The sequence below is a fragment of the Eptatretus burgeri genome, unplaced genomic scaffold (assembly GCF_056783735.1).
Source record: "Eptatretus burgeri isolate ZD-2024b unplaced genomic scaffold, Ebu_testis_v1 Ebu_testis_scaffold_911, whole genome shotgun sequence".
Lineage (NCBI taxonomy): Eukaryota > Metazoa > Chordata > Myxini > Myxiniformes > Myxinidae > Eptatretus > Eptatretus burgeri.
The window spans coordinates 1-25000 of record NW_028222860.1 but is presented as its reverse complement, the minus strand read 5'-3'; the positions used below and the strand labels follow the sequence as shown (position 1 = coordinate 25000).

The window sequence follows — 25000 nt, the reverse complement described above, 5'->3', positions numbered from 1 at the left end:
TCCGGTAATGTTCGCACCTTTCTTCCAAGAACACTTCACTTATTCACTGCAGCCTTTTACATGATAAAATCACCTTCTGAAACCCTCGGGTGAGATTTGGACCGCTGAAGACCGTTGGCATGATGAAACGCAGCAACGAAAGAATCTCCAGAAGGTTGTTCTGCACCGGAGTTCCCGTAAGCAGCAACTTCCATCTCGCCTAGGTTCACAGCAAATGGAGCAGCGCGTTTTAATAGCAACAAGATAACCATGTTATTTTACCATGGTGAAAAATAATTCAAAGGCCTTGAATATCTCTGGGACTTGGAGGACAGTCAAGACAATCATTATGTTTGGTGCAAACCCAACAGAGCACATCACCCAAAGAACACTATCCCTACTGTGAAGCATGGTGGTGGCAGCATCATGTTGTGGGGATGTTTCTCATCAGCAGGGACTGGGGCACTTGTCAGGATAGAAGGGAAAATGGATGGAGCAAAACACAGAAAAATCCGAGAGGAAAACCTGCTGCCCTCCACATGAAAGCTGAAATTGGCTTTGTACTTTTTCTGATTTTCATCAATGATCTCTCTGACTCTTTGGAAATCCTCTTTACCTCTTTTCTGATAACACCACCCTCTGACGAACCATCTATCATCACTCTGATCGGCAGGCAGTGGCCTCTTCACTTTCTACAGACCTGGATAAAATTACAAACTGCTCAAACTCTTCGAACATGTCTTTCGACCGTGACAAATCTCACCATGTCTCTCCGAAAGGACCGTCTGGAACCCCCTGCACCACCCCTCGTCTACTTTCTCAACAATCCCCATGAAGAGGTCCTTTCATTCAAGCTTTTTTGCCTCACTATCTGCCACGATCTTTCCTGGGGAAACCACATCTCCAAGCTGGCCTCCAAAGGCAGCCGCTGACTGGGAATCCAACGTCGTGCAAAGTCCTTCCTTGGCACACCTGAGCTTCTAACCGCTTACAGAGCTTTCATCTGCAGCCTGATGGAGTACTGCTCTTCCCTCTGGGGTGGTGGTGCTCCTGCCTCACACCTCGCTTGGCTTCACGCTGTGGAAACCAAGACTCGAGGATCATTGGTATCTCCCGCGATGAAGCTGAGTCTTTGGGTCTCTCACTCTCTCTCACCACAGGCAGGTTGGTGGTCTTTCTGTCCTCTACCATCTCCTCTCCGGCCTTGCCCCCCCCTTGCTCTGTCTGTGCTCTGACCCCCCCGCCCCCTCTATATTTCTGTAGGGCATTAAAGGCCCGCCAAAAACCCCCTTCTGGTGAAACTACCAAAAATCAAGACTCAATTCTCACCTTCACTCTTTCATTCCCAGTTTTTCCCGCCTTTGAAACAAACTTTCACACTCTCTTCAATCCCACTCTTCCCTCCAGGTCTTCAAAACAGCTGTTCACCACCACCTCTTATCATCCCCCATCCAAATCCTTGATCTTTTCTACCACCGTTAATCCACCCCAAACCCACCTCCCTCAAATTCCCTGCTTTCCTTCCTCAAAGTCCCTGCAGTGTCCATCTTGTTTACCCCGTGTACCCTGCCCCATCCCTCTCCCTTCCACAGATCTCCTAATGTCTCTGTTCCACTCTGTTTTGTGCTTTCCCCTCCCACTCCTCTTGCCTCCTGCCTTGTTATATGTTATCTGTGTTCGCTCTTACACGAGCCTCGACATGGTATACAAAAAAAAAATCTTCGTCACCCAGTATGTGCCAAAGTTTGTTCACGGCATTGAAAAAAAATCGGGTCCGAAGGGGAATCTGCCCCCCCCCAAATATGTATTTGCTTTCTTCTCTGAAACTACACACACAATTTCGATGAAACTTGACCACAACCTTCCTCACCCGTGATGGACCAGAGTTTGTTCACGATATTAAAAAAATATTTATATATCCACAGGTGTTTACTTTCTTCTCCGTTACATATTTTGTGGGTTATCCACCTGCTTCCAGGTGAGCACCCAGGGGTATTGCCCCTATTTTTAAAGTCTTTGGCATGGCTTGGCCATGGTTTGAGATTAAAAAGCATACCTCAAAAAGTTTTGGACGAGTTATAACAAAACAAGGTGGACATGTTGGTTAGGTGACAAGAACAAGCCGATGAGACTTTGGTTCGGGTCCGGATCCAGATCCAGCCTATCAGCGAGATACAAAATGTCGTAAACTGTTCCGCCTGGAAGAGGAATGCGTTCTACCGGGTGCCGGGTGTATTTCCGAATAAAATGTTTTCCAACACCACATGCACCACACAAACCTGAAGAGCCATGAGCTGCGGGTAGCGTTGCGTGGACATACTCTTCAGGACGTGGCCCTCATCAAACACTGCACAACCCAAACTGAGCTTTCGAAAGAAGCCTCGATCTCCTTTTGTTCCGATGACACACTGGTATCTGCAAAGAGTGAAGAGAGAGAGAGAGGGCAGGACCAATTGTATGAGGCTACATAAAAGCTTCCGCAACATCTTAACTTCGAGTGCTATTCGGTACAGAACCGCCGATTCACATCATCTTTCACACGACTGACTGTATTCAAGAGGTGAACGCCAACGTGTCTCGAGTCTCATCATGACGCTGGCCAAAGTAACACAACCTCTGATCGACTCCGATTTTCTTCCTGTTGGTCCCTGAAAGCACGGTCTTTGGACAAAACGATTCCCCACAGATCAATCTCGCCGTCTGAACATTATCGATGACCCCCCCACAGTCCGGCCACCAGGCTGGGACTCCATTGAAACAACAAAACGAAATTTGAAACGACATTCCCCATGGCTAGTCGAACAGCTATATGCTGTTACGGCTCTGCGAAGCCGGCACTCCCCCGAGGCAATGGCACCCAACATATAGCGGTCACGAGACAGTTATTTCATTAGTAATCGTTCAGTTAGCCCTTCCATTATGTCTAGTGGGTACGTGGGACAACACGCGTTGCCCAAACAGCTCTTATTTGGATTCTTGGACAATTCTTACTGGCAGAGATTCTTGTTCGAACTCCAAAAGATTGCACAGATTCCTAATCAACCACAACAACAACGTCCACAACAAGGCAACCAAACGTCCAGAGCATTCGTGGAGAAAGCAACAAAAGGTGAAAGGACATACGTGGTGAGGATGACGTCAGGTTTTTCAGTTTTGTTGAGAATACAATGACGCAGCACTCGCCGTTCGGGCTGGCTCCCTGTGACAAAAATCCAACTGGTGCATCGAATGCTCGCAAACCTTCAGAGCGAAGCTCAAAGGTGAAGTTACAAGAGAGCACTTGTACAAAAACCAAAATGACATCATCAGTTACAAATGGAGCAGATTTGGTGGGGAAAAAAACAAAAAATGAAACAGATTCCATCGCACATGGCAGCTTGGAGGAATTGAAAAACACGAGAAATAACGAACAGACAACGAAAGCAAACTCTTCGGAGACTCAGAGGGGAGTTACATCGGTTGGCTAAGGTGAGATGAACGAGAGCAATGTTTACCTTGATACCTGGGAAGATGAAAGCAACAAGTCACGTGAAATATTCACAGGAATCCATGAATTTGACTCACCATAGTAAACAAAGATTTCCAGCTCTGTGCTCCAAGAACTGAATTCCCGGCGCCAGTTGGCTGCAACGGTAGGGTGGGTAAAATTGGGCGTGGCTTGAGAAAGGCAACATGAGAGTGGGGGTTTAAAGATTAAATTAAATAAAAGGATGGCGTGAGCTGGTTATCTTCTTCTTCTTCTCCCTTTATAAGAGGTGAGGTCCAATGTTACCAGAGCTTCTGCCTTGCCTTGACTCCCATACTCATCCACTTCCTGCTGTCCTCAGCCAACTCTCTCCACTCTCCAACCATCCCCAACTTATTGATGTCCCTCCTCACACAATCTCAAACCACGGTGTCCCTCTTTTTCCTCCCACCTCATTCCCTCAACCTATCTGCTCTCTTTGCTCTTCTCTCTTCCCCCCATCAGCACCAAATGTACGTGTGCAGTCACTTCCGGAGTAGATTTACAAATCCCGTGAGTCCCATAATTTATTTATTTCCCCTGAAGTTGTGTTTGCATTTCAGTTTGCTGTTTGAGGAAACTGTACCGAGTGTTGATGCCGTGACCACCACCAAATGAGGACCTTCCTCCCTCTCCTCAATCAGATGTGCCAGGAATGCGATGGCCTGCACAGTCTTACCGAGGCCCTGCAATACACACAACCACCACACCACTGCAGACGATCAACAACAACAACAACAACAACTTGAACGACACTCAGTAGATTGCCTACCTCGGCCAGACTGAACAATTGACGTTATTTATCCCACCTACAGGCCGGATCCTGCATCCAGATCCTGAACCAACTTGTCACACAGCCATCCTGTCCACCAAGTTTCGTCCGAATCCGTCCGTAACTGTTTGAGACATCCTACTGGCAGACAGACCAACGGACACACTGCTCCGGCCACCTTCAACGGCGAGACAGCTGAACACCTTCGGTCCTTCCCAATAAATTTCTCCCAAAATGTGAAACTGAAACTGTCGAACTACTTCGCCCTTTCCTTCCCGGGTGACACCTGCTCTTTGAAGACCAAAACATTGAGGGAATCTCAATTTCACGGCTCAAGACGTGTCGTCCCCAAGGTTCCGATGGACATTTCCGCACGCGCCGCACGTCAAGGGTCAAAGGAAACGAACAAACTGTTCAAGACTTCACACATCGTTAGCCAATTGTGACAACAATACAACAACAACATCAACACCACGCATCCATTTCTTCATGACACTCGTGTGACTTCAAAAGCAAGTTGTGTCGTCTCTTCGTGGATCTCTACCCCCCCTCCCCCAAACCATCCCATCTCGTACTCTCTCACCATTTCATCGCCCAGGATGCCGTTAACGTCTTGCTTGTGAAGTAAGCAAAGCCAGTTCAATCCCAACAATTGGTACGGCTTCATCCGCAACCTGCAAAACAAAGAACGTCCTGTGAAACACCACGTGACCAACCATCAGCTTGGACACAAACACGACCGACCGGGCTGTACGAATCGGTATGACACGTGCTCGGAATACGCGTGTTTTTGCTTCATCGAGGTAGCCCAGGTAATTGGTGCATTTTTGGGAGCGAACGAAGCAACGGTCTGTTGCTTATACACTGCCCAGCTAAAGGGGACGTGTCAAAAGAATGTTGTCCGGATGGAACAAGATCGCCCGTCGGGGGTGCTCTGCCAGTGAATCCGTCCTGGAATTCACGGATGGGTGTTTGTTCGTCGTGCTTCTACCTCCAAAAGTCTGGGCACGTAACATCCATACTTGCTGCAACTTACAACAACAAAGTTACAACTTGCTGTATCGGATCAGTATGACCCCAGTTAATGTGTGGCTGTGTTTTTATCTTCGCCGGTGGTCTTGGAGGAGAGGGCAGGGGGGGATGCAAGGTGTCCATGTAAATGTGTGTCGTGTAGCGCCCCCTCAAGGTGGTGGAGGGTATTACAAGGCTCCACCATTTATCGTGCAGTGTTCCTGTGCCCTCGATTTCCAGTGCAGGGAGGGAAGCAGTACGTGTGTAACCTGGGTTTTGTTTTTTTGCCTACACACAGCTGTCAGTTACCTATACACCACCCAAATCAAGGTATACGTCGGAAGAACCTTGAGCAAGCTTGGAACAACATCGAAGGGCGGGTAGTCTGCTCGTAATAATAATAATAATAATAATAATAATAATAATAATAATAATAATAATCAGAACAGCTTTTTGAGAAAGCAACATGATTCTTCCAATTCTCTTCATTCTCACTTTGTGTTCAACAATTTGGGCTGTTGGAGTAATCCTTCGGATTCCACATCATCGACCAGCGTCTGGTTATTCTTCAATAACCCACTGACAAGGCCTCTTGTCGTCCTGGCGATGGCAGCACAATTAGCCAAAGCATTGTTAAGGGCTTTTCTCTCAGCAAGCAGCTGGCGAACGCCATCGAGCACAGTCGCCACGGGCAAACGGAGATGGTGCAGTGCCTGTTTCTGAAGGGTCGTGGAAGTGTGGGGAGGGGAAGGACGGGAGGGAAAAGGGAGACAATATTATCAATTTCATTAATTCATAATTTACCATGATATCGTCCAGAGCCAAATGCAACAACTAACTTGTAATCAAGGAGTTCATGGAAACTTTTTGTTTGTTTGTTTGTTTTTTTAAATTTTGACCCCGTGACCCAAAGTCCCCATCCCATGAGGCGTGAACCAGGGGTTAAACCCCAAAAAATCGTTACATATTTCATGAATCCCCCAATGTTGATTACATATGCAGAATGCCATTTAAATAAAAAATATTTAACAACGTGCTCGTTAATTGCATATTCAGCTCCGCCACCGAAGGTGGACGGAGGTGATCTTTTCACCCCTGTCTGTCTGTCTGTCTGTTTCTTTGCGAACAAAATATCTCAAAACGTTGTGGACGGATTCGGACGAAATTTGATGGAGAGCTTGGGTATGTGACGCGGGCGAAATGATTCGATTTTGGGGGAAGATCCGAATCCGGATCTGGATCTGAGAATTGTTTAAAGTGATTCATCACCGTTGAGTGATCGGGCCAAAAACGACAATCCAGCGGGATATCTCAAAAAGTGGGTGAGTTGGTCAGGTGACAAGAACAAGCTCATTAAATTTTAGTTCAGGTCCGATTCCAGATCCGGCCTATCAGTGAGATATAAAACGTAAACTAATCAGCCTGGCGGAGCTATGCGCCTTACCGAGTGCCCTTCTCCTTTGGTAAGTGACCTTTTGACCTGGCCCCAGGGGGCGGGGCCAAAATGATATCAGTCTTGAACTTCCTTGCCATGTGGTTCCATAACGACCAAGTTTGCTGAATTTCTGCACAACCGTTTAAGAGGAGATAGTGTGACGGACGGACAGACAGACAGACAGAAGAGATTACAACATCCCCCGTGTTTTTTCTTCAAAAAGCGTGGTGAAAACCGGCCTCGGTGGTGTTAACGGTCAAGAGGGTCCACTCTGGGAGGGAGTCTGGGAGGTGGGCGGTTCAAACCCCAACCGAGTAATCCCCAAGGCTTCAAAAATTGTACGCGCTGCTTACTTGCTTGACGCTCAGCATTTAAAAAAGGTTTGGGCACGGACAAACAAACCACAGCACAGGCTTCGATGAGGCCTCATGAGGTTTTCGTGCCTCGAAGTTCCTTGTGAGGGAACTCATGATTCAAAACGAGCTTTGTGCCACGGGATATGAATCCGTGCGATGCATTACCAGGTCTTCATGGCGACAAAATGGCTTCAGGGCAACGATCTTCGGAGCCACTTCCCTGGTGACATGCGGTAGCAAACAGAGGTCCTCCAAAGAAGCAGAAGCAATGAATTGCAACACGTTTGATGGTGTTTGACACACATAGTCACCATGACCTTGCGTTCCATTTTTGTCAACCTCCTTCCGGTCTTCCTGTTGACCCAACCGAGTGGGGCTAGACGGAGCGGCTGTTGACTGAGGATCTCGTTGAAAGTCGCCAACGCCTCGATTCACGGTAGAAGGGCTTGCGAGGCTGAAGTCAAATTTCGAGAGCTTCTCTCTTGCTCGTTGAGCCAAAGCCACCCACGTCGTTTCTGCGCACACGGTACAAATCACACTTGTGATCCGACGATTCCGTTTCCTGCGGAATTCCCATTTCACAATCCCACCAAACATACCATCCTTCCTCCTGCAGCCCGAGTCGGGTGATGTAACCTCCGGCATCTTGTCTTCATCGCACGTGTCCAAATTCACAACCTGCAACACGAACCACAATGACGACCAGGGTTTGGTTCAAACACCGAACGTTTCACCGAGGGGGCGAACACATCAAAAGGTCACAAATTTGAACGAGAGTTGAGGTCGATGGCGCGCCATCGCAAATCCCCACTCTTCACACCGAAAGCAAAGTTGAAAGATGGCGAAAAGTTCCACCAGGAATGACCCAACGTCAAATTTTGAGTTAAAAATTTTTCCCCCCGTTTTGATCCTTGTGACTCTGAACCTGCTGGGGCACCGACCGGGGGTGAAATCCCTGAAGAAGCCATGACATGCTTAATGGGTCCCCCAATGTTGATTGCACATACAGGGTGCGGCATTTATATCTGACACATTTGTCATCGTTTTGGCGGGAAGCAGTGAGGGCGTCGGTCATTATTTATTTTCCCCAAGTGTTGCCTGAAAGTTTTGAATGATGGAACACCATGACCTACACCTTTTGACTCCACCCCAGTGGTTGTGCGTGAAAATGATCCTGCTGTAGCATCTTCTTACCAGGTGGTGATCATAACGACCAAATTTGGTGAATTTCTGCACAACCGTTGAGGAAGAGATGGCATCATGGATGGGCAGATGGACAGACAGACAGACAGCTTGAGATGGGAAGCGTGAGGATCTGCGACGTGCACCATCGACTTCACTGTCGTTCTGATTGAAAGGAAAAACTTGCCAACAGCTTGGCAAATTACTCAAAAAAATTAATAATAATAGCGTTACGAAGTTTTAGATCGGCTCCATATTGAGGTTAAACAATCCGTAACCGTGTGACGAATCAGATCGTTCTGATATAACCGTGGAGGAGGCTGACAAGGATGAGAGGTATCGATTTTTTTGTATACCTTGTCGAGGCTCGTATGAGAGCTAACACACAACGCACAGCGAGGGGGCATAAGACAAGAGGGGCGGGAGTGGGAGGGACAAAACAGGGGGGAACAGGGACTTTAGGAGATCTGTGGAAGGGAGAGGGATGAGGTGGGGAACATGGGGAACACAAGATGGACATTACAGGGACTTTCAGGAGGGAAAGCAGGGAAGGAGGTGGGTTTGGGGTGGATTAACGGTGGTAGAAAAGATCAAGGATTTGGATGGGGGATGATAAGAGGTGGTGGTGAACAGCTGTTTTGAAGGCCTGGAGGGAAGAATGGGATTGAACAGAGTGAGGGAGTTTATTCCAAAGGCAGGAAAAAAGAGGAATGAAAGAGTGAAGGTGAGCAGTGATTCGTGATGTTGGTAGTTTTACCAGAAGGGGGTTGTTGGCGGACCTTGAGCGCCCTGCGGAAATTTGGTGGGGACAAATCGCAGAGAGGAGAGGCGAGACCGGAGAGGAGACGGTAGAAGACAGAAAGACCACCGACCAGCCTGCGGTGAGAGAGTGAGATGCCCAAAGACTCAGCCTCATGGCGGGAGATACCAATGATCCGAAATGCCTTGGTTTTCCACAGCGTGAAGCCGAGAAAGGTGGGAGGGGGAGAGAGAGTCAAGGTGGGGAGGGAGAGGTAGTGATTGTGAAGATGTGTAACTTCCTCTAAACTCGCACTATCTGAAATAACCCACCACGTAACACAGAAGTGTTACACCGATCCACAATTATTTATTTATGTTAACCGACGAGGAGGTTGGACCTGTGGTGGTCGTGCCCGTTTGCAGGCTGGCATCGGAGACCAGGAGGTACACTCTTGTGAACCTTGATTTCCTGAAAAGACACAAAACTGTTAAAACAGAATTTAAAACACAAATTAATTCCCACAATACCTTGCGCTTCCCATCCAAACCGAAGTTGAAAGATGGCAAATAAACTCCGCAAGGAATGACCCAATATCAAATTTTGAGGTTTTTTTCCTCCCCCATTTTGACCTCTGTGACCCTGAGTCCCCATCCCTCGTGCATGAACCAGGGTTCGAGTGTAAAATCGTGACGTATTTCGTGCGTCCCCCCCAAATGTTTGTTACAAACACAAAGTTTCATGTAGTAATGTTTTCAAATGTGCCCGTAATTGTATTTTTCGATATTTGACCTTCTGACCCCGCTGCAGACACCAACAACAAACCGGGCTCGTCGACCTCCATGCCGACCCCTCCGTGCGCACCCAACTCCACCACGCGACGATGCGGCTCTGCCGGGCCGTGTCCCGAATGCGCGTCTAACGATGTGTTGTCGGACAACGCCGCGAGTGAGGCCTTCGGACACCCCGTCCACCCTTGTGCGACGCTGTGTGGACCGTCCGACGGCTCTGCCGGGGTGTCCACGTCACGTTGCCTGGGGTCGTGTCCGTCGGGATGAACCTCGCGCGTCTCCGTCACCGCATCGAGCACCGCACCGGACGGTGGCACACCGGTCAAGGCTGCAGCCAGGTTGCCAACCCCTCCGGGGCACATGGAGATCGCAGGCTCGGTCGATGAGGGAGGTCCACTCACCGGGCGGGACGGGATCGGACTGGGTAGCATCGCTCTTGGTGGGGGCACCGAGACCGTCCATCCCGTGTTTGGACCCTCGTGCCTCACCATGGGCGGCCCCTCACACCTCACTGAACGGTCGAGAAGAGGTTCCACCCCATGGGATTGGTTGAACTCTAATTGCTTGGCCCTCCGCGCCATCCTCAGCGTGACCTCGACCCGGTCCACACCCTCATAGTTCACACAGCCTCGGCACACGGGCTCCGAGAAGGTCCACACGATAGCCCAGCGCGCTCGTGGAAGGTTACACAAGGCGCAGACCCGCCGACATGCGGTCACTTCAACCACCTCATTCGACATGTCACACTGAAGGCCTCGGGCCTGGACGCAATTTTACCTCCGGAGATGAAACGGTTTTCGAAAGTTCGCGCTTCGTCCCTCAACTCAACCACCGCAGCAGAAAATTTGTTGTGGTGATGGGTGAGGGGGGTGGAGGACCGGGGGGTGAGGGGGTGAGGGTTACAGATCGGCAAAGAACGAACTGAGTGAAAGAACCTTCACACGAATCGGCTTCCAAGAACTCGCGCATGTTCAACGTGATCGGCAGGAGAGCAAACTGAGGAAATAACTACACGAATCGGCTTCCAAGAACTCGCGCATGTTCAGCGTGATCGGCAGTGACGTCACCGAACCGTTGCGCGACCTGATTCCCTTTGTGGGATTGGGCGATGTAAACGACGTCATCCTCACCACAATCTCCTCACCTTCCGTTTTCTAGTTTCACAAACACGTTTTCCAAACCTCGCTCACCCTTATTATTATTTATTTACCTGACGTATTTCGTACGTGTGTTTGATCCTGACGAATCCGGCTCATGGGGAGGAGGGGGATGATTTGGCCTCTTTACGTTGGGGGTAAAAACACCGTGACAGAGGCATCCCCTGTAGTTGCACGAGTTTAGTCTACCCCAGTAAATCCAGATTCTCCACCATCAGAAATGGTCCACGTGGTGCTTTCACGCTAGATTGGCTCCGCCCCCCCAAAAACATCGCGCGACTGTCCCCGACCCTCCCATGACGTCATGTCCCGACTGTCCCCGCCCCTCCCATGACGTCATGTCCCGACTGTCCCCGCCCCTCCCATGACGTCATGTCCTGACTGTCCCCACCTCTCCCATGACGTCATGCCAACTTGGTGTTCATTCCCATGTGGTCTGACAACATCTCCAATCCACATCATGATTTTGACCGTCATCGTTATCGAGGGATTTCTGAAATCAGAAAATTCTTCTTCAAATTCACTTTGTCACGAGTGTGAAGCGAGTTGTTCACACAATGTCCATTTACGTGCTGACGATCTTTCCCTCGATGACGTCATTGAAGTTTACCCGTCATTTTTCGGGGCGGCACCTGACGGACGGGTTTGCGTTTTTTTTTTTTAACTGTAATACCTCAAAATATTATTACAATTAAAAACCACGTTCAGGTCTTTGTTTATTACTCACAAATCAATATAATCAGATCGAAAAATAATTATTTATTTTTCTGATTCTGTTGACCTTTTGAATGAGACGGAGATATCCCCTGAAAAAGGTCAACGACTTCCATTTACAGCTGCTGTTCTTCTTTCATACGTCTCAAAAGGCTGCGGGGTAGCATCATTGGCTGAGAACGTGGCTGTGCCGCAGATGTGGTGCCCCTGTGGAGGTTATGGTAGGATTTCGTAATTTGGCCATGATGCCGGTGATGGCTTGCCTTCTCTTCACAAAGGACACCGTGGATGTTGAACGTCGACCGACTAATTCTGGTCACCAGGACCTCCCGTTTAAGTTCCATCCGAGGGACGGCACACACATCCATGAATCATTCTGCCTGTGAAACAAGTTTTCAATTAATATATATGTATATATATATATATATATATATATATATATATATATATATATATATATATATATATATATATATGTATATATAAAACACACCGATGGTCACGTGATTGCTGCCATTCTGAACAAATTCCAAATTCCTACTCTTAACGAGAGAGGACATTGATATCAGCCAATGACACTACCCCACAGCCTTGTGTTGCATCCAGAAGAAGACACGTGGTCACAGCTTACTTATCAATTTAATGTAAAGTGAACATTGAAAGATCACCAATCACAATTTTATGTCCTTACAGTGAGTGAGCAGAGTTTTTCCGTCCCAAACGGGGAAAAACTTTTTGACCCCCTTCACCCCCCCATTTGACCACCACTCTTTGGTGAACCAACATACCGGTGGTGCTCGAATCTTAACTGCACTTGCTCCACATTCACGATCCATACAATCTACGTGTGGTGGTGTTCTGTACGCGGGTGTCGTGCCGCTGCTCGACGGATTACCTGGAACACGTCGTCCAGGTGAGACTCAAAGGAATGCATCTTCAGGCTCAGGTTTCTCAGATCCCAGAGAGCGACCGTCTGCGTATGGCACAGGAATGGTCGGCGAGGAGCGGGCGTGGGAATGGGATGGTCAAAAACCAATTAATGGTGGCCACAGGTGGACTATCGACAAGATAATCAGATTATCAGTGACAGCATTGTTTGGCGATCAAGGTGGTAACCTGGGCGTGGGTTTTGTTCCACGTTAAATTGGTAAGCACCATGTCGGTGTGCGTTATCCCCGGTAAATCAACCAACATTGCTGTTTTCCACGAAGTCGACGTGGCCAGGTTAAAACCCACCTGGTCAGAAGAGCCTGTGACCAAGACGAACCCGCTGTAGGGATTGAAGGAAAGGCAGTTGACCTCGGCTGCGTGAGCTTCCAAAGAATGGTTCGGCTTCGAGATGTCCTTGGAGCGAGTGTCCCAGCTGCAGAAGGTAAAAAAAGGCAATGTGTCGGAAGGGACAAAACGACGAGGGAGCTATCCAGGTGGTCTATTCCGCAGTAGCTGGACAACTACCTCTGTAAAGGTGAATCTCAACCTGAGAGATCAATGCACGAGCAACAAGGGTTGGAGCAACAGGTCCAGGGTATCGGTGGCAGCTCAAGCGTTGGTTCCACATTTCCAAGCATCAAGCACAGCACGCTACATCAAACGGCAGAAGCACATCGTCAAACCCCTTCACAAAGATCCCACACGTACTTCTCACGTCATCAGGATTTCTCACCCTCAGCGTGTTATCTTTGTCATCAACGTCACACAAAACATCAAACAAATTCCCTCAAGGGTCCACGACTTATCTGTGGGTACACGGAGGCAAGGTTCCGTCACGATCGACACCCTCTAACCCAGAAACAGCTTCCTGACCTCCAGCAAAACAGAATCTCACTGAGAACTGAAATGACAAAGCAAGAGCAAAATCCAGATTCTCACATCATCAACTTATGATCATCAGCAACAACCAAACAAACATTCGTGTTCGGGATGCCAACTGACATCCTCGACAATCGCCACGTGTCCCGTGAAGACGGTTTTCCGGTCCACGATCTTGTCTTCTCGCGACGCCGTCCCGATGTCCCACAGGCATATGGTCTGCAAGCAGCATCGGACGATGGTCACGGGGAAGAAAGATGCTGTGCCGACGCGAACAAACAATTGGTGGGACCTGTCGCCATTGTAGTCCGACCGCGACCCTCATGAAAGTGTGTGCGTGCCTCGTAAGTGTAAGTTAAACGCCCAGCACGTATCTCAACCAGAGGCAGCTGAGTCCAATTATTCCCACAAACCAACCGCAAGTGTCTTAACCACAAAGGATTCCTCTCAAGTTCAGAAGAGGTCGCCACTCCGACAAAACAATCCTGGAGAGGTCACCACTCCAACAGAACAATCCTGGAGAGGTCACCACTCCAACAGAACAATCCTGGAGAGGTCTCCACTCAGACAGAACAATCCTGGAGAGGTCACCACTCCGATAGAACAATCCTGGAGAGGTCACCACTCCGATAGAACAATCCTGGAGAGGCCAACACTCCGACAGAACAATCCTGGAGAGGTCACCACTCCGACACAACAATCCTGGAGAGGTCACCACTCCGACAGAACAATCCTGGAGAGGCCACCACTCCGACAGAACAATCCTGGAGAGGTCACCACTCCGACAGAACAATCCTGGAGAGGTCACCACTCCGACAGAACAATCCTGGAGAGGTCACCACTCCGATAGAACAATCCTGGAGAGGTCGACACTCCCACAGAACAATCCTGGAGAGGTCACCACTCCGACAGAACAATCCTGGAGAGGTCACCACTCCGACAGAACAATCCTGGAGAGGCACCACTCCGACAGAACAATCCTGGAGAGGTCACCGCTCCGACAGAACAATCCTGGAGAGGTCACCGCTCCGACAGAACAATCCTGGAGAAGTCACCACTCCCATAGAACAATCCTGGAGAGATCACCACTCCGACAGAACAATCCTGGAGAGGTCACCACTCCGACAGAACAGTCCTGGAGAGGTCACCACTCCGACAGAACAATCCTGGAGAGGTCACCACTCCGACAGAACAATCCTGGAGAGGTCACCACTCCGACAGAACAATTCTGGAAAGGTCACCGCTCCGACAGAACAATCCTGGAGAGGTCACCGCTCCGACAGAACAATCCTGGAGAGGTCACCTCTCTGACAGAACAATCCTGGAGAGGTCACCACTCTGACAGAACAATACTGGAGAGGTCACCGCTTCGACAGAACAATCGTGGAGAGATCACCACTCCGACAGAACAACCCTGGAGAGGTCACCACTCCGACAGAACAATCCTAGAGAGGTCACCGCTCCGACAGAACAATCCTGGAGAGGTCACCACTCCGACAGAACAATCCAAGAGAGTTCACCACTCCGACAGAACAATCCTCGAGAGTTCACCACTCCGACAGAACAATCCTGGAGAGGTCACCACTCCGACAGAACAATCCTTGAGAGGTCACCACTCCGACAGAACAATCCTAGAGAGGTCACCACTCCGACAGAACAATCCTGGAGAGGTCACCACTCCGACAGAACAATCCTAGAGAGTTCACCACTCTGACAGAACAATCCTCGAGAGTTCACCACTCCGACAGAGCAATCCTGGAGGAGTCACCTCTCCGACAGAACAATCCTGGAGAGGTCTCCACTCCGACAGAACAATCCTGGAGAGGTCACCACTCCAATAGAACAATCCTGGAGAGGTCACCACTCCGACAGAACAATCCTGGAGAGGTCACCACTCCGACAGAACAATCCTGGAGAGGTCACCACTCCGACAGAACAATTCTAGAGAGGTCACCACTCCGACAGGGCATTTAGCACACATGAGTTTCAGTTTATCTAAACAAGTTATTTATTGTGAACAAACAAACATTCATTGTACAAAAATTACGATTTTGACCTTTTCAGGACCTCGACCTTGACCTTTGTACTCTTAATTTTGTAATTGGTATTAGAGTGTGGGGAACAGAACAGTCAACATTTTGGTGTTGGTTTCATGCAAATCAGATAAAAATTGACCGTGTTATGACTAAAACCGCACATTTTGCAATGTCGTGACCCCCCCCCCCTGACCTTTGACTCCCAACTGCTAATAAGGGTTATTACGTCATTGTGTCATGTCACATATCACAAGATGGGGCATTGGATTCTGAACTTTCTGGCATTAGTTGCATGAAATTTGGATACAAATTGACCGCCTATGGTAAAAAGACGACTTTGACCTTTTCATGACCTTGACCTTTGACCCGATCGTTCCCAAAATCTAATAAAATGGTCCTCGGATAATAACCAATCATCCCACCAAATTTGCTGCTATTCAGTTCAATACTTTTGGAGTTATGCGAATAACAAAAAAACAAACAAACACACATAAATAAATAAATAAATAAATACACAGTGATCAAAACATAAAATTCGCAACAAAGTTTGCGAAGGTAATTTCCATCGTTCTGAGCAAACATCAAAGAGCCCTTTGAGTGTTGGTCGAGAACCTTTTGCTTCGCCGACGTCGATGTCGGTAGACATGTCGATGTCCTGTGACGGACGGTTCGATCGGACGGACGCGAACACCTTGTCGATCGTGCACAACAAGTTTATTTAATGAAAACCGAGAGGGGACAAACCGGTGGAAGTGTTGTCTGTAAACTCAACATGAGAGTGTCGGACACAGTGACAACGCGATTATTACACGAGGTGTGATCGTTTCACTAAACTGATGTTAAATCATCACAAACTCATTATATAATATTATAACATGGTGGATCCAATCTAAGGTGGTGGCCCCAATCTAAAATGGTGGCTCCAATCTAAAATGGTGGTTCCAATCTAACATGGTGGCTCCAATCTAAAATGCTGGCTCCAATCTAAGATGGTGTCTCCAATCTAAGATAGTGGTTCCAATCTAAAATGGTGGATCCAATCTAAAATCGTGTCTCCAATCTAAGATGGTGGATCTAATCTAAAATGGTGTCTCCAATCTAAGATGGTGGATCCAATCTAAAATGGTGTCTCCAATCTAAAATAGTGGCTTCAATCTAAAATGGTGGATCCAATCTAAAATGGTGGCTTCAATCTAAGATGGTGGCTTCAATCTAAAATGGTGGCTTCAATCTAAAATGTTGTCTCCAATCGAAAATGGTGTCTCCAATCTAAAATGGTGGTTCTAATCTAAGATGGTGGATCCAATCTGAAATGGTGGATCCAATCTAAAATGGTGGCTTCAATCTAAGATGGTGGCTTCAATCTAAGATGGTGGCTTCAATCTAAAATGTTGTCTCCAATCGAAAATGGTGTCTCCAATCTAAAATGGTGGTTCTAATCTAAGATGGTGGATCCAATCTGAAATGGTGGATCCAATCTAAAATGGTGGCTTCAATCTAAAATGGTGGCTTCAATCTAAGATGGTGGCTTCAATCTAAAATGGTGGCTTCAATCTAAAATGGTGGCTTCAATCTAAAATGTTGTCTCCAATCGAAAATGGTGTCTCCAATCTAAAATGGTGGTTCCAATCTAAGATGGTGGATCCAATCTGAAATGGTGGATCCAATCTAAAATGGTGGCTTCAATCTAAAATGGTGGCTCCAATCTAAAATGGTGGCTTTAATCGAAGATGGTGGCTTCAATTTAAAATGGTGTCTCCAATCTAAAATGGTGTCTCCAATCTAAGATGGTGGCTCCAATCTAAAATGGTGGCGCCAATCTAAAATGGTGGTTCCAATCTAAAATGATTTCATCAATCTAAGATAGTGGCTCCAATCTAAAATGGTGGCTTCAATCTAAAATGGTGTCTCCAATCTAAAATGATTTCATCAATCTAAGATAGTGGCTCCAATCTAAAATGGTGGCTTCAATCTAAAATGGTGGCTTCAATCTAAGATGGTGGCTTCAATCGAAAATGGTGTCTCCAATCTAAAATGGTGGCTTCAATCTAAAATGGTGGCTTCAATCTAAGATGGTGGCTTCAATCTAAAATGGTGGCTTCAATCTAAGATGGTGGCTTCAATCGAAAATGGTGTCTCCAATCTAAAATGATTTCATCAATCTAAGATAGTGGCTCCAATCTAAAATGGTGGTTCCAATCTAAAATGATTTCATCAATCTAAGATAGTGGCTCCAATCTAAAATGGTGGCTTGAATCTAAAATGGTGGCATCAATCTAAGATGGTGGCTTCAATCTAAAATGGTGTCTCCAATCTAAAATGATTTCATCACTCTAAGATAGTGGCCCCAATCTAAAATGGTGGTTCCAATCTAAAATGATTTCATCAATCTAAGATAGTGGCTCCAATCTAAAATGGTGGCTTCAATCTAAAATGGTGGCTTCAATCTAAGATGGTGGCTTCAATCGAAAATGGTGTCTCCAATCTAAAATGGTGGCTTCAATCGAAAATGATTTCATCAATCTAAGATAGTGGCTCCAATCTAAAATGGTGGCTTCAATCGAAAATGATTTCATCAATCTAAGATAGTGGCTCCAATCTAAAATGGTGTCTCCAATCGAAAATGATTTCATCAATCTAAGATAGTGGCTCCAATCTAAAATGGTGGCTTCAATCTAAAATGGTGGCTTCAATCTAAAATGGTGGCTTCAATCAAAAATGGTGTCTCCAATCTAAAATGATTTCATCAATCTAAGATAGTGGTTCCAATCGAAGATGGTGTCTCCAATCTAAAATGGTGGTTCCAATCTAAAATGGTGGCTCCAATTTAAAATGGTGTCTCCAATCTAAAATGGTGGTTCCAATCTAAAATGGTGTCTCCAATCTAAAATGATTTCATCAATCTAAGATAGTGGTTCCAATCGAAGATGGTGTCTCCAATCTAAAATGGCGGTTCCAATCTAAAATGGTGGCTCCAATCTAAAATGGTGGCCCCAATCTAAAATGATTTCATCAATCTAAGATAGTGGCTCCAATCTAAAATGGTGGCTTCAATCTAAAATGATGGCTTCAATCTAAGATGGTGGCTTCAATCGAAAATGTTGTCTCCAATCTAAAATGTTGTCTCCAATCTAAAATTATTTCATCAATCTAAGATAGTGGTTCCAATCGAAGATGGTGTCTCCAATCTAAAATGGTGGTTCCAATCTAAAATGGTGGTTCCAATCTAAAATGGTGGCTCCAATCTAAAATGGTGGCTCCAATCTAAAATGGTGTCTCCAATCAAAGATAGTGGTTCCAATCTAAGATGGTGTCTCCAATCTAAAATGGTGGCTCCAATCTAAAATGGTGGCTCCAATCTAAGATAGTGGTTCCAATCTAAGATGGTGTCTCCAATCTAAAATGGTGGATCCAATCGAAAATGGTGGTTCCAATCTAAGATGGTGGTTCCAATCTAAAATGGTGGCTCCAATCTAAAATGGTGTCTCCAATCTAAAATGATTTCATCAATCTAAGATAGTGGCTCCAATCTAAAATGGTTGCTTCAATCTAAAATGGTGGCTTCAATCAAAGATAGTGGTTCCAATCGAAGATGGTGTCTCCAATCTAAAATGGTGGTTCCAATCTAAAATGGTGGTTCCAATCTAAAATGGTGGCTCCAATCTAAAATGGTGGCTCCAATCTAAAATGGTGTCTCCAATCTAAGATAGTGGTTCCAATCTAAGATGGTGTCTCCAATCTAAAATGGTGGATCCAATCTAAAATGGTGGCTCCAATCTAAGATAGTGGTTCCAATCTAAGATGGTGTCTCCAATCTAAAATGGTGGCTCCAATCTAAAATGGTGGTTCCAATCTAACATGGTGGCTCCAATCTAAAATGCTGGCTCCAATCTAAGATGGTGTCTCCAATCTAAGATAGTGGTTCCAATCTAAAATGGTGGATCCAATCTAAAATGGTGGATCCAACCTAAAATCGTGTCTCCAATCTAAGATGGTGGATCCAATTTAAAATGGTGTCTCCAATCTAAAATAGTGGCTTCAATCTAAAATGGTGGATCCAATCTAAAATGGTGGCTTCAATCTAAAATGGTGGTTCCAATCTAAAATGGTGGATCCAATCTAAAATGGTGGCTTCAATCTAAAATGGTGGCTTCAATCTAAGATGGTGGCTTCAATCTAAAATGGTGGCTTCAATCTAAAATGTTGGCTCCAATCTAAGATGGTGTCTCCAATCTAAGATAGTGGTTCCAATCTAAAATGGTGGATCCAATCTAAAATGGTGGATCCAATCTAAAATCGTGTCTCCAATCTAAGATGGTGGATCCAATCTAAAATGGTGTCTCCAATCTAAAATAGTGGCTTCAATCTAAAATGGTGGATCCAATCTAAAATGGTGGCTTCAATCTAAAATGGTGGCTTCAATCTAAGATGGTGGCTTCAATCTAAAATGGTGGCTTCAATCTCAAATGTTGTCTCCAATCGAAAATGGTGTCTCCAATCTAAAATGGTGGTTCCAATCTAAGATGGTGGATCCAATCTAAAATGGTGGCTTCAATCTAAAATGGTGGCTCCAATCTAAAATGGTGGCTTTAATCGAAGATGGTGACTTCAATTTAAAATGGTGCTTTCAATCTAAGATGGTGGATCCAATGTAAAATGGTGTCCCCAATCTAAAATGGTGTCTCCAATCTAAGATGGTGGCTCCAATCTAAAATGGTGGCGCCAATCTAAAATGGTGGTTCCAATCTAAAATGATTTCATCAATCTAAGATAGTGGCTCCAATCTAAAATGGTGGCTTCAATCTAAAATGGTGTCTCCAATCTAAAATGATTTCATCAATCTAAGATAGTGGCTCCAATCTAAAATGGTGGCTTCAATCTAAAATGGTGGCTTCAATCTGAGATGGTGGCTTCAATCTAAAATGGTGGATCCAATCTAAAATGGTGGCTTCAATCTAAAATGGTGGCTTCAATCTAAGATGGTGGCTTCAATCGAAAATGGTGTCTCCAATCTAAAATGATTTCATCAATCTAAGATAGTGGCTCCAATCTAAAATGGTGGCTTCAATCTAAAATGGTGGCTTCAATCTAAAATGGTGTCTCCAATCTAAAATGGTGGTTCCAATCTAAAATGATTTCATCAATCGAAGATAGTGGCTCCAATCTAAAATGGTTTCATCAATCTAACATAGTGGCTCCAATCTAAAACGGTGGCTTCAATCTAAAATGGTGGCTCCAATCTAAAATGGTGGTTCCAATCTAAAATGATTTCATCAATCTAACATAGTGGCTCCAATCTAAAACGGTGTCTCCAATCTAAAATGGTGTCTCCAATCTAAAATGATTTCATCAATCTTGGATAGTGGCTTCAATCTAAAATGGTGGTTCCAATCAAAGAAGGTGGATCTAATCTAAAATGGTGGCTCCAATCTAAAATGGTGGCATCAATCTAAGATGATTTCATCACTCTAAGATAGTGGCCCCAATCTAAAATGGTGGTTCCAATCTAAAATTATTTCATCAATCTAACATAGTGGCTCCAATCTAAAATGGTGGTTCCAATCTAAAATGGTGGCTTCAATCGAAGATGGTGGCTTCAATCTAAAATGGTGTCTCCAATCTAAAATGGTGGTTCCAATCTAAAATGATTTCATCAATCGAAGATAGTGGCTCCAATCTAAAATGGTGGCTTCAATCTAAAATGGTGGCATCAATCTAAGATGGTGGCTTCAATCTAAAATGGTGTCTCCAATCTAAAATGATTTCATCACTCTAAGATAGTGGCCCCAATCTAAAATGGTGGTTCCAATCTAAAATGATTTCATCAATCCAAGATAGTGGCTCCAATCTAAAATGGTGGCTTCAATCTAAAATGGTGGCTTCAATCTAAGATGGTGGCTTGAGCCTAAAATGGTGTCTCCAATCTAAAATGGTGGCTCCAATCTAAAATGATTTCATCAATCTTGGATAGTGGATCCAATCTAAAATGGTGGCTTCAATCTAAGATGGTGGCTTCAATCGAAAATGGTGTCTCCAATCTAAAACGGTGTCTCCAATCTAAAATGATTTCATCAATCTAAGATAGTGGTTCCAATCGAAGATGGTGTCTCCAATCTAAAATGGTGGTTCCAATCTAAAATGGTGGTTCCAATCTAAAATGGTGGCTCCAATCTAAAATGGTGGCTCCAATCTAAAATGGTGTCTCCAATCTAAAATGATGTCTCCAATCGAAAATGGTGGTTCCAATCTTAGATGGTGGCTCCAATCTAAAATGGTGGTTCCAATCTAAGATGGTGGCTCCAATCTAAAATGGTGTCTCCAATCTAAGATAGTGGTTCCAATCTAAGATGGTGTCTCCAATCTAAAATGGTGGATCCAATCTAAAATGGTGGCTCCAATCTAAGATAGTGGTTCCAATCTAAGATGGTGTCTCCAATCTAAAATGGTGGCTCCAATATAAAATGGTGGCTCCAATCTAAGATAGTGGTTCCAATCTAAGATGGTGTCTCCAATGTAAAATGGTGGATCCAATCTAAAATGGTGTCTCCAATCTAAAATGGTGGCTCCAATCTAAGATGGTGTCTCCAATCTAAGATAGTGGCTCCAATCTAAAATGGTGGCTTCAATCTAAAATGGTGGATCCAATCGAAAATGGTGGCTCCAATCTAAGATAGTGGTTCCAATCTAAGATGGTGGATCCAATCTAAAATGTGGATCCAATCTAAAATGGTGTCTGCAATCTAAGATAGTGGTTCCAATCTAAGATGGTGTCTCCAATCTAAAATGGTGGTTCCAATCTAAAATGGTGGCTCCAATCTAAAATGGTGGCTCCAATCTAAAATGGTGTCCCCAAGCCGACCGCATGGACCCATAATGCATCACTCGTTCATCAGTTCACACTAATTGCAGTAAAACCCCCACATTCACGGTTTGGGGGGGGGATCGTATGTTCCCAGAAATTCCCCGAATATCGGATCATCATTTCAATGGGGAAAGGGAAGAGGTTCCAGGCGATTTGTGATTCATGAAGGAAAATTTTATAAAGTGATGCGAACACGAATGCACACGATCACAGTTTCAGTAAAGATATTTTCAAATAAAAATCAATATCAGAAAATGTTTACAATATATAACTCACCGGGAACATCGGTCTGCGGAGCTTATGGGATGGCGCGTCGTCGAAGGGGGTCTATGTGGGGCTTGCCCCCCAAAATAGGTATTTGCTTTCTTCTCCGAAACTACACGCACAATTTTGATGAATCTTCACTGCAACCTTCATCACCCATAGGTGTAAAAGTTTATCAATGCCATAAAAAATTATAGGTCTAAGGGGGTCGAGGGGGGGTTGCCCCCTAAAATAGTTATTTGCTTTCCTCTCAGAAACTACACAAACAATTTCGATGAAACTTAACTCCAACCTTCATCACCCATGACATATCAAAGTTTGTTTATGTCATTTAAAAATTCCAGGTCTAAGGGGGTCTATGGGAGGGTTCCCCCCCCAAAATAGGTATTTGCTTTCTTCTCCGAAATTACACGCACAATTTTGATGAATCTTAACTACAACCTGCATCACCCATTACTTATAAAAGTTTGTTCATGTCCTTAAAAATTTCCAGGTCTAAGGGGGTCTATGGGGGGGTTGCCCCCCAAAATAGGTATTTGCGTTCTCCGAAACTACACAAACAATTTTGATGAAACTTGACTACAACCTTCATCACCCATTACGTATAAAAGTTTGTTTATGTCATTAAAAATTCCAGGTCTAAGGGGGATGATGGGTGGGTTGCCCCCCAAAATAGGTATTTGCGTTCTTCTCAGAAACTATCCACACAATTTTGATGTAACTTGATTACAACCTTCATTACCCATTATGTATCGAAGTTTGTTCATGTCATCAAAAAATTCAAGGTCGAAGGGGGTCTATGGGTGGGTTGCCCCCAAAATAGGAATTTGTGGTCTTCTCAGAAACTACACACATTCAATTTTGATGAAACTTGATTTCAACCTTCATCACCCATGACGTATCAAAGTTTGTTCATGTCATTAAAAAAATTCCAAGTCGAAGGAGGTCTATTTGAGGTTGTCCCCCAAAATAGGTATTTGCGTTGTTCTCAGAAACTACACACACAATTTTGATGAAACTTGACGACAACCTTCATCACCCACGACGTATCAAAGTTTGTTCATGTCATTAAAAAAAAATCCAGGTCTAAGTGAGTCGATGGGAGGGTTGCCCCCCAAAATAGGTATTTGCTTTCTTCTCAGAAACTACACAAACAATTTTGATGAAACTTGACTACAACCTTCATCACCCATTACTTATCAAAGTTTGTTCATGTCATTAAAAAAAATTCCAGGTCTAAGGGGGTTGAATGGCGGGTTGCCCCCCAAAATAGGTATTTGTGTTCTTCTCAGAAACTACACAAACAATTTTGATGAAACTTGACCACAACCTTCATCACCCATGACATATTAAAGTTTGTTCATGTCATTAAAAAATTCCAGGTCTAAGGGGGTTGATGGGTGGGTTGCCCCCCAAAATAGGTATTTGTGTTCTCCTGAGAAACTACACAAAGAATTTTGATGAAATTTGATTCCAACCTTCATCACCCATGACGTATCAAAGTTTGTTCATGTCATTAAAAAATTCCACGTCTACGGGGGTCTACCGGGAGGGGGGTTGCCCTCCAAATAGGTATTTGTCGTCTTCTCAGAAACGAAATTCAATTTTGATGAAACTTGACTACAACCTTCATCACCCATTATGTATCAAACTTTGTTCATGTCATTAAAAAATTATCCATTTTTTTTAAACTTTCTTCAACATTATATATTTTGTGTGTCGTCTATGCCATCCAGTGGTTCCCTGTGTATCTAATCTCGCCGCCACCAGGTGAGCACCCAGGGGTATTGCTCCTATTGTTTTTTTGATCCGTTCCGCTTGAGCTAAAAACTGGTGTTAGTATTAGATGTATGATTTGTAAATACCTCCCTGTGAATTACTAAAATGCAAAGTAAACGCAGAAAATGGTAACATAATAGAGACTGTCCTGTGCAAATGTTGTCATCCTTCAAATGGAAACCAGACTCGACTGTAACTTGTCTCCAACTCATTTACATCTTGATGTTCAACTCCTCGTGGAAACATGATTGCTATTCTGTAGGTATTTAAAAGGAGTGGAATCCAGGAGAACATGCAAGCAACATGTTTTGGTTTTTACAGGTATTGTTCGGTCTCCTGACCCGATGAGATCTCCAAAATGACTTCGGCTCAAGGCGCAAAAGCCAAAACGGTCACACATGCTTTGCTGGATCTCATGGAGGAAACCGGATACAACATGATCCAGGAAAATGGACAGGGTATTGTGCCACACTGCTTGATGAACTGAGACACAATGTACATTGGATGGAAAATAATTGGAATGACAAGGTTCGGTTCTCTATACTGCGCAGGCTTTTTCTTGGAATCCACCAGCAAAGAAACCCGGCATTGCTCAACGCCGTGTCCCTC

At 45.2% G+C, this 25000-nt stretch overlaps 1 protein-coding gene across 1 annotated transcript; it reads right to left on the bottom strand.

Moving 5' to 3' along the window:
- Positions 1-10: 10 nt before the first annotated feature.
- On the bottom strand, positions 11-13105 carry LOC147007003 (SWI/SNF-related matrix-associated actin-dependent regulator of chromatin subfamily A containing DEAD/H box 1-like). The gene is made up of 15 exons (XM_085867656.1): positions 13097-13105; positions 12878-13004; positions 12537-12614; positions 9380-9450; positions 8998-9184; positions 8253-8405; positions 7658-7736; positions 7224-7573; positions 5763-5986; positions 4840-4930; positions 4071-4170; positions 3544-3603; positions 3103-3178; positions 2259-2394; positions 11-199 (listed from the first exon to the last, which is right to left on the bottom strand). Exons 3-15 carry the CDS (start codon positions 12573-12575, stop codon positions 44-46), a joined length of 1722 nt encoding a protein of 573 aa, XP_085723782.1. The 5' UTR covers positions 12576-12614; positions 12878-13004; positions 13097-13105; the 3' UTR covers positions 11-43.
- Positions 13106-25000: the final 11895 nt, after the last annotated feature.

What these genes read in the sequence shown, in the direction of transcription:
- LOC147007003 (XM_085867656.1), bottom strand. Translation starts at nt 12,575, where the DNA reads ATGCATTCCTTTGAGTCTCACCTGGACGACGTGTTCCAG. An exon ending in CCGCCAACAACCCCCTTCTG is followed by an intron (nt 8,406 to 8,997) that starts GTAAAACTACCA and finishes CCTTTCAATCAG; the next exon opens with AACGACAGTGAAGTCGATGG. An exon ending in GCATCCTGGGCGATGAAATG is followed by an intron (nt 4,171 to 4,839) that starts GTGAGAGAGTAC and finishes TGTGTATTGCAG; the next exon opens with GGCCTCGGTAAGACTGTGCA.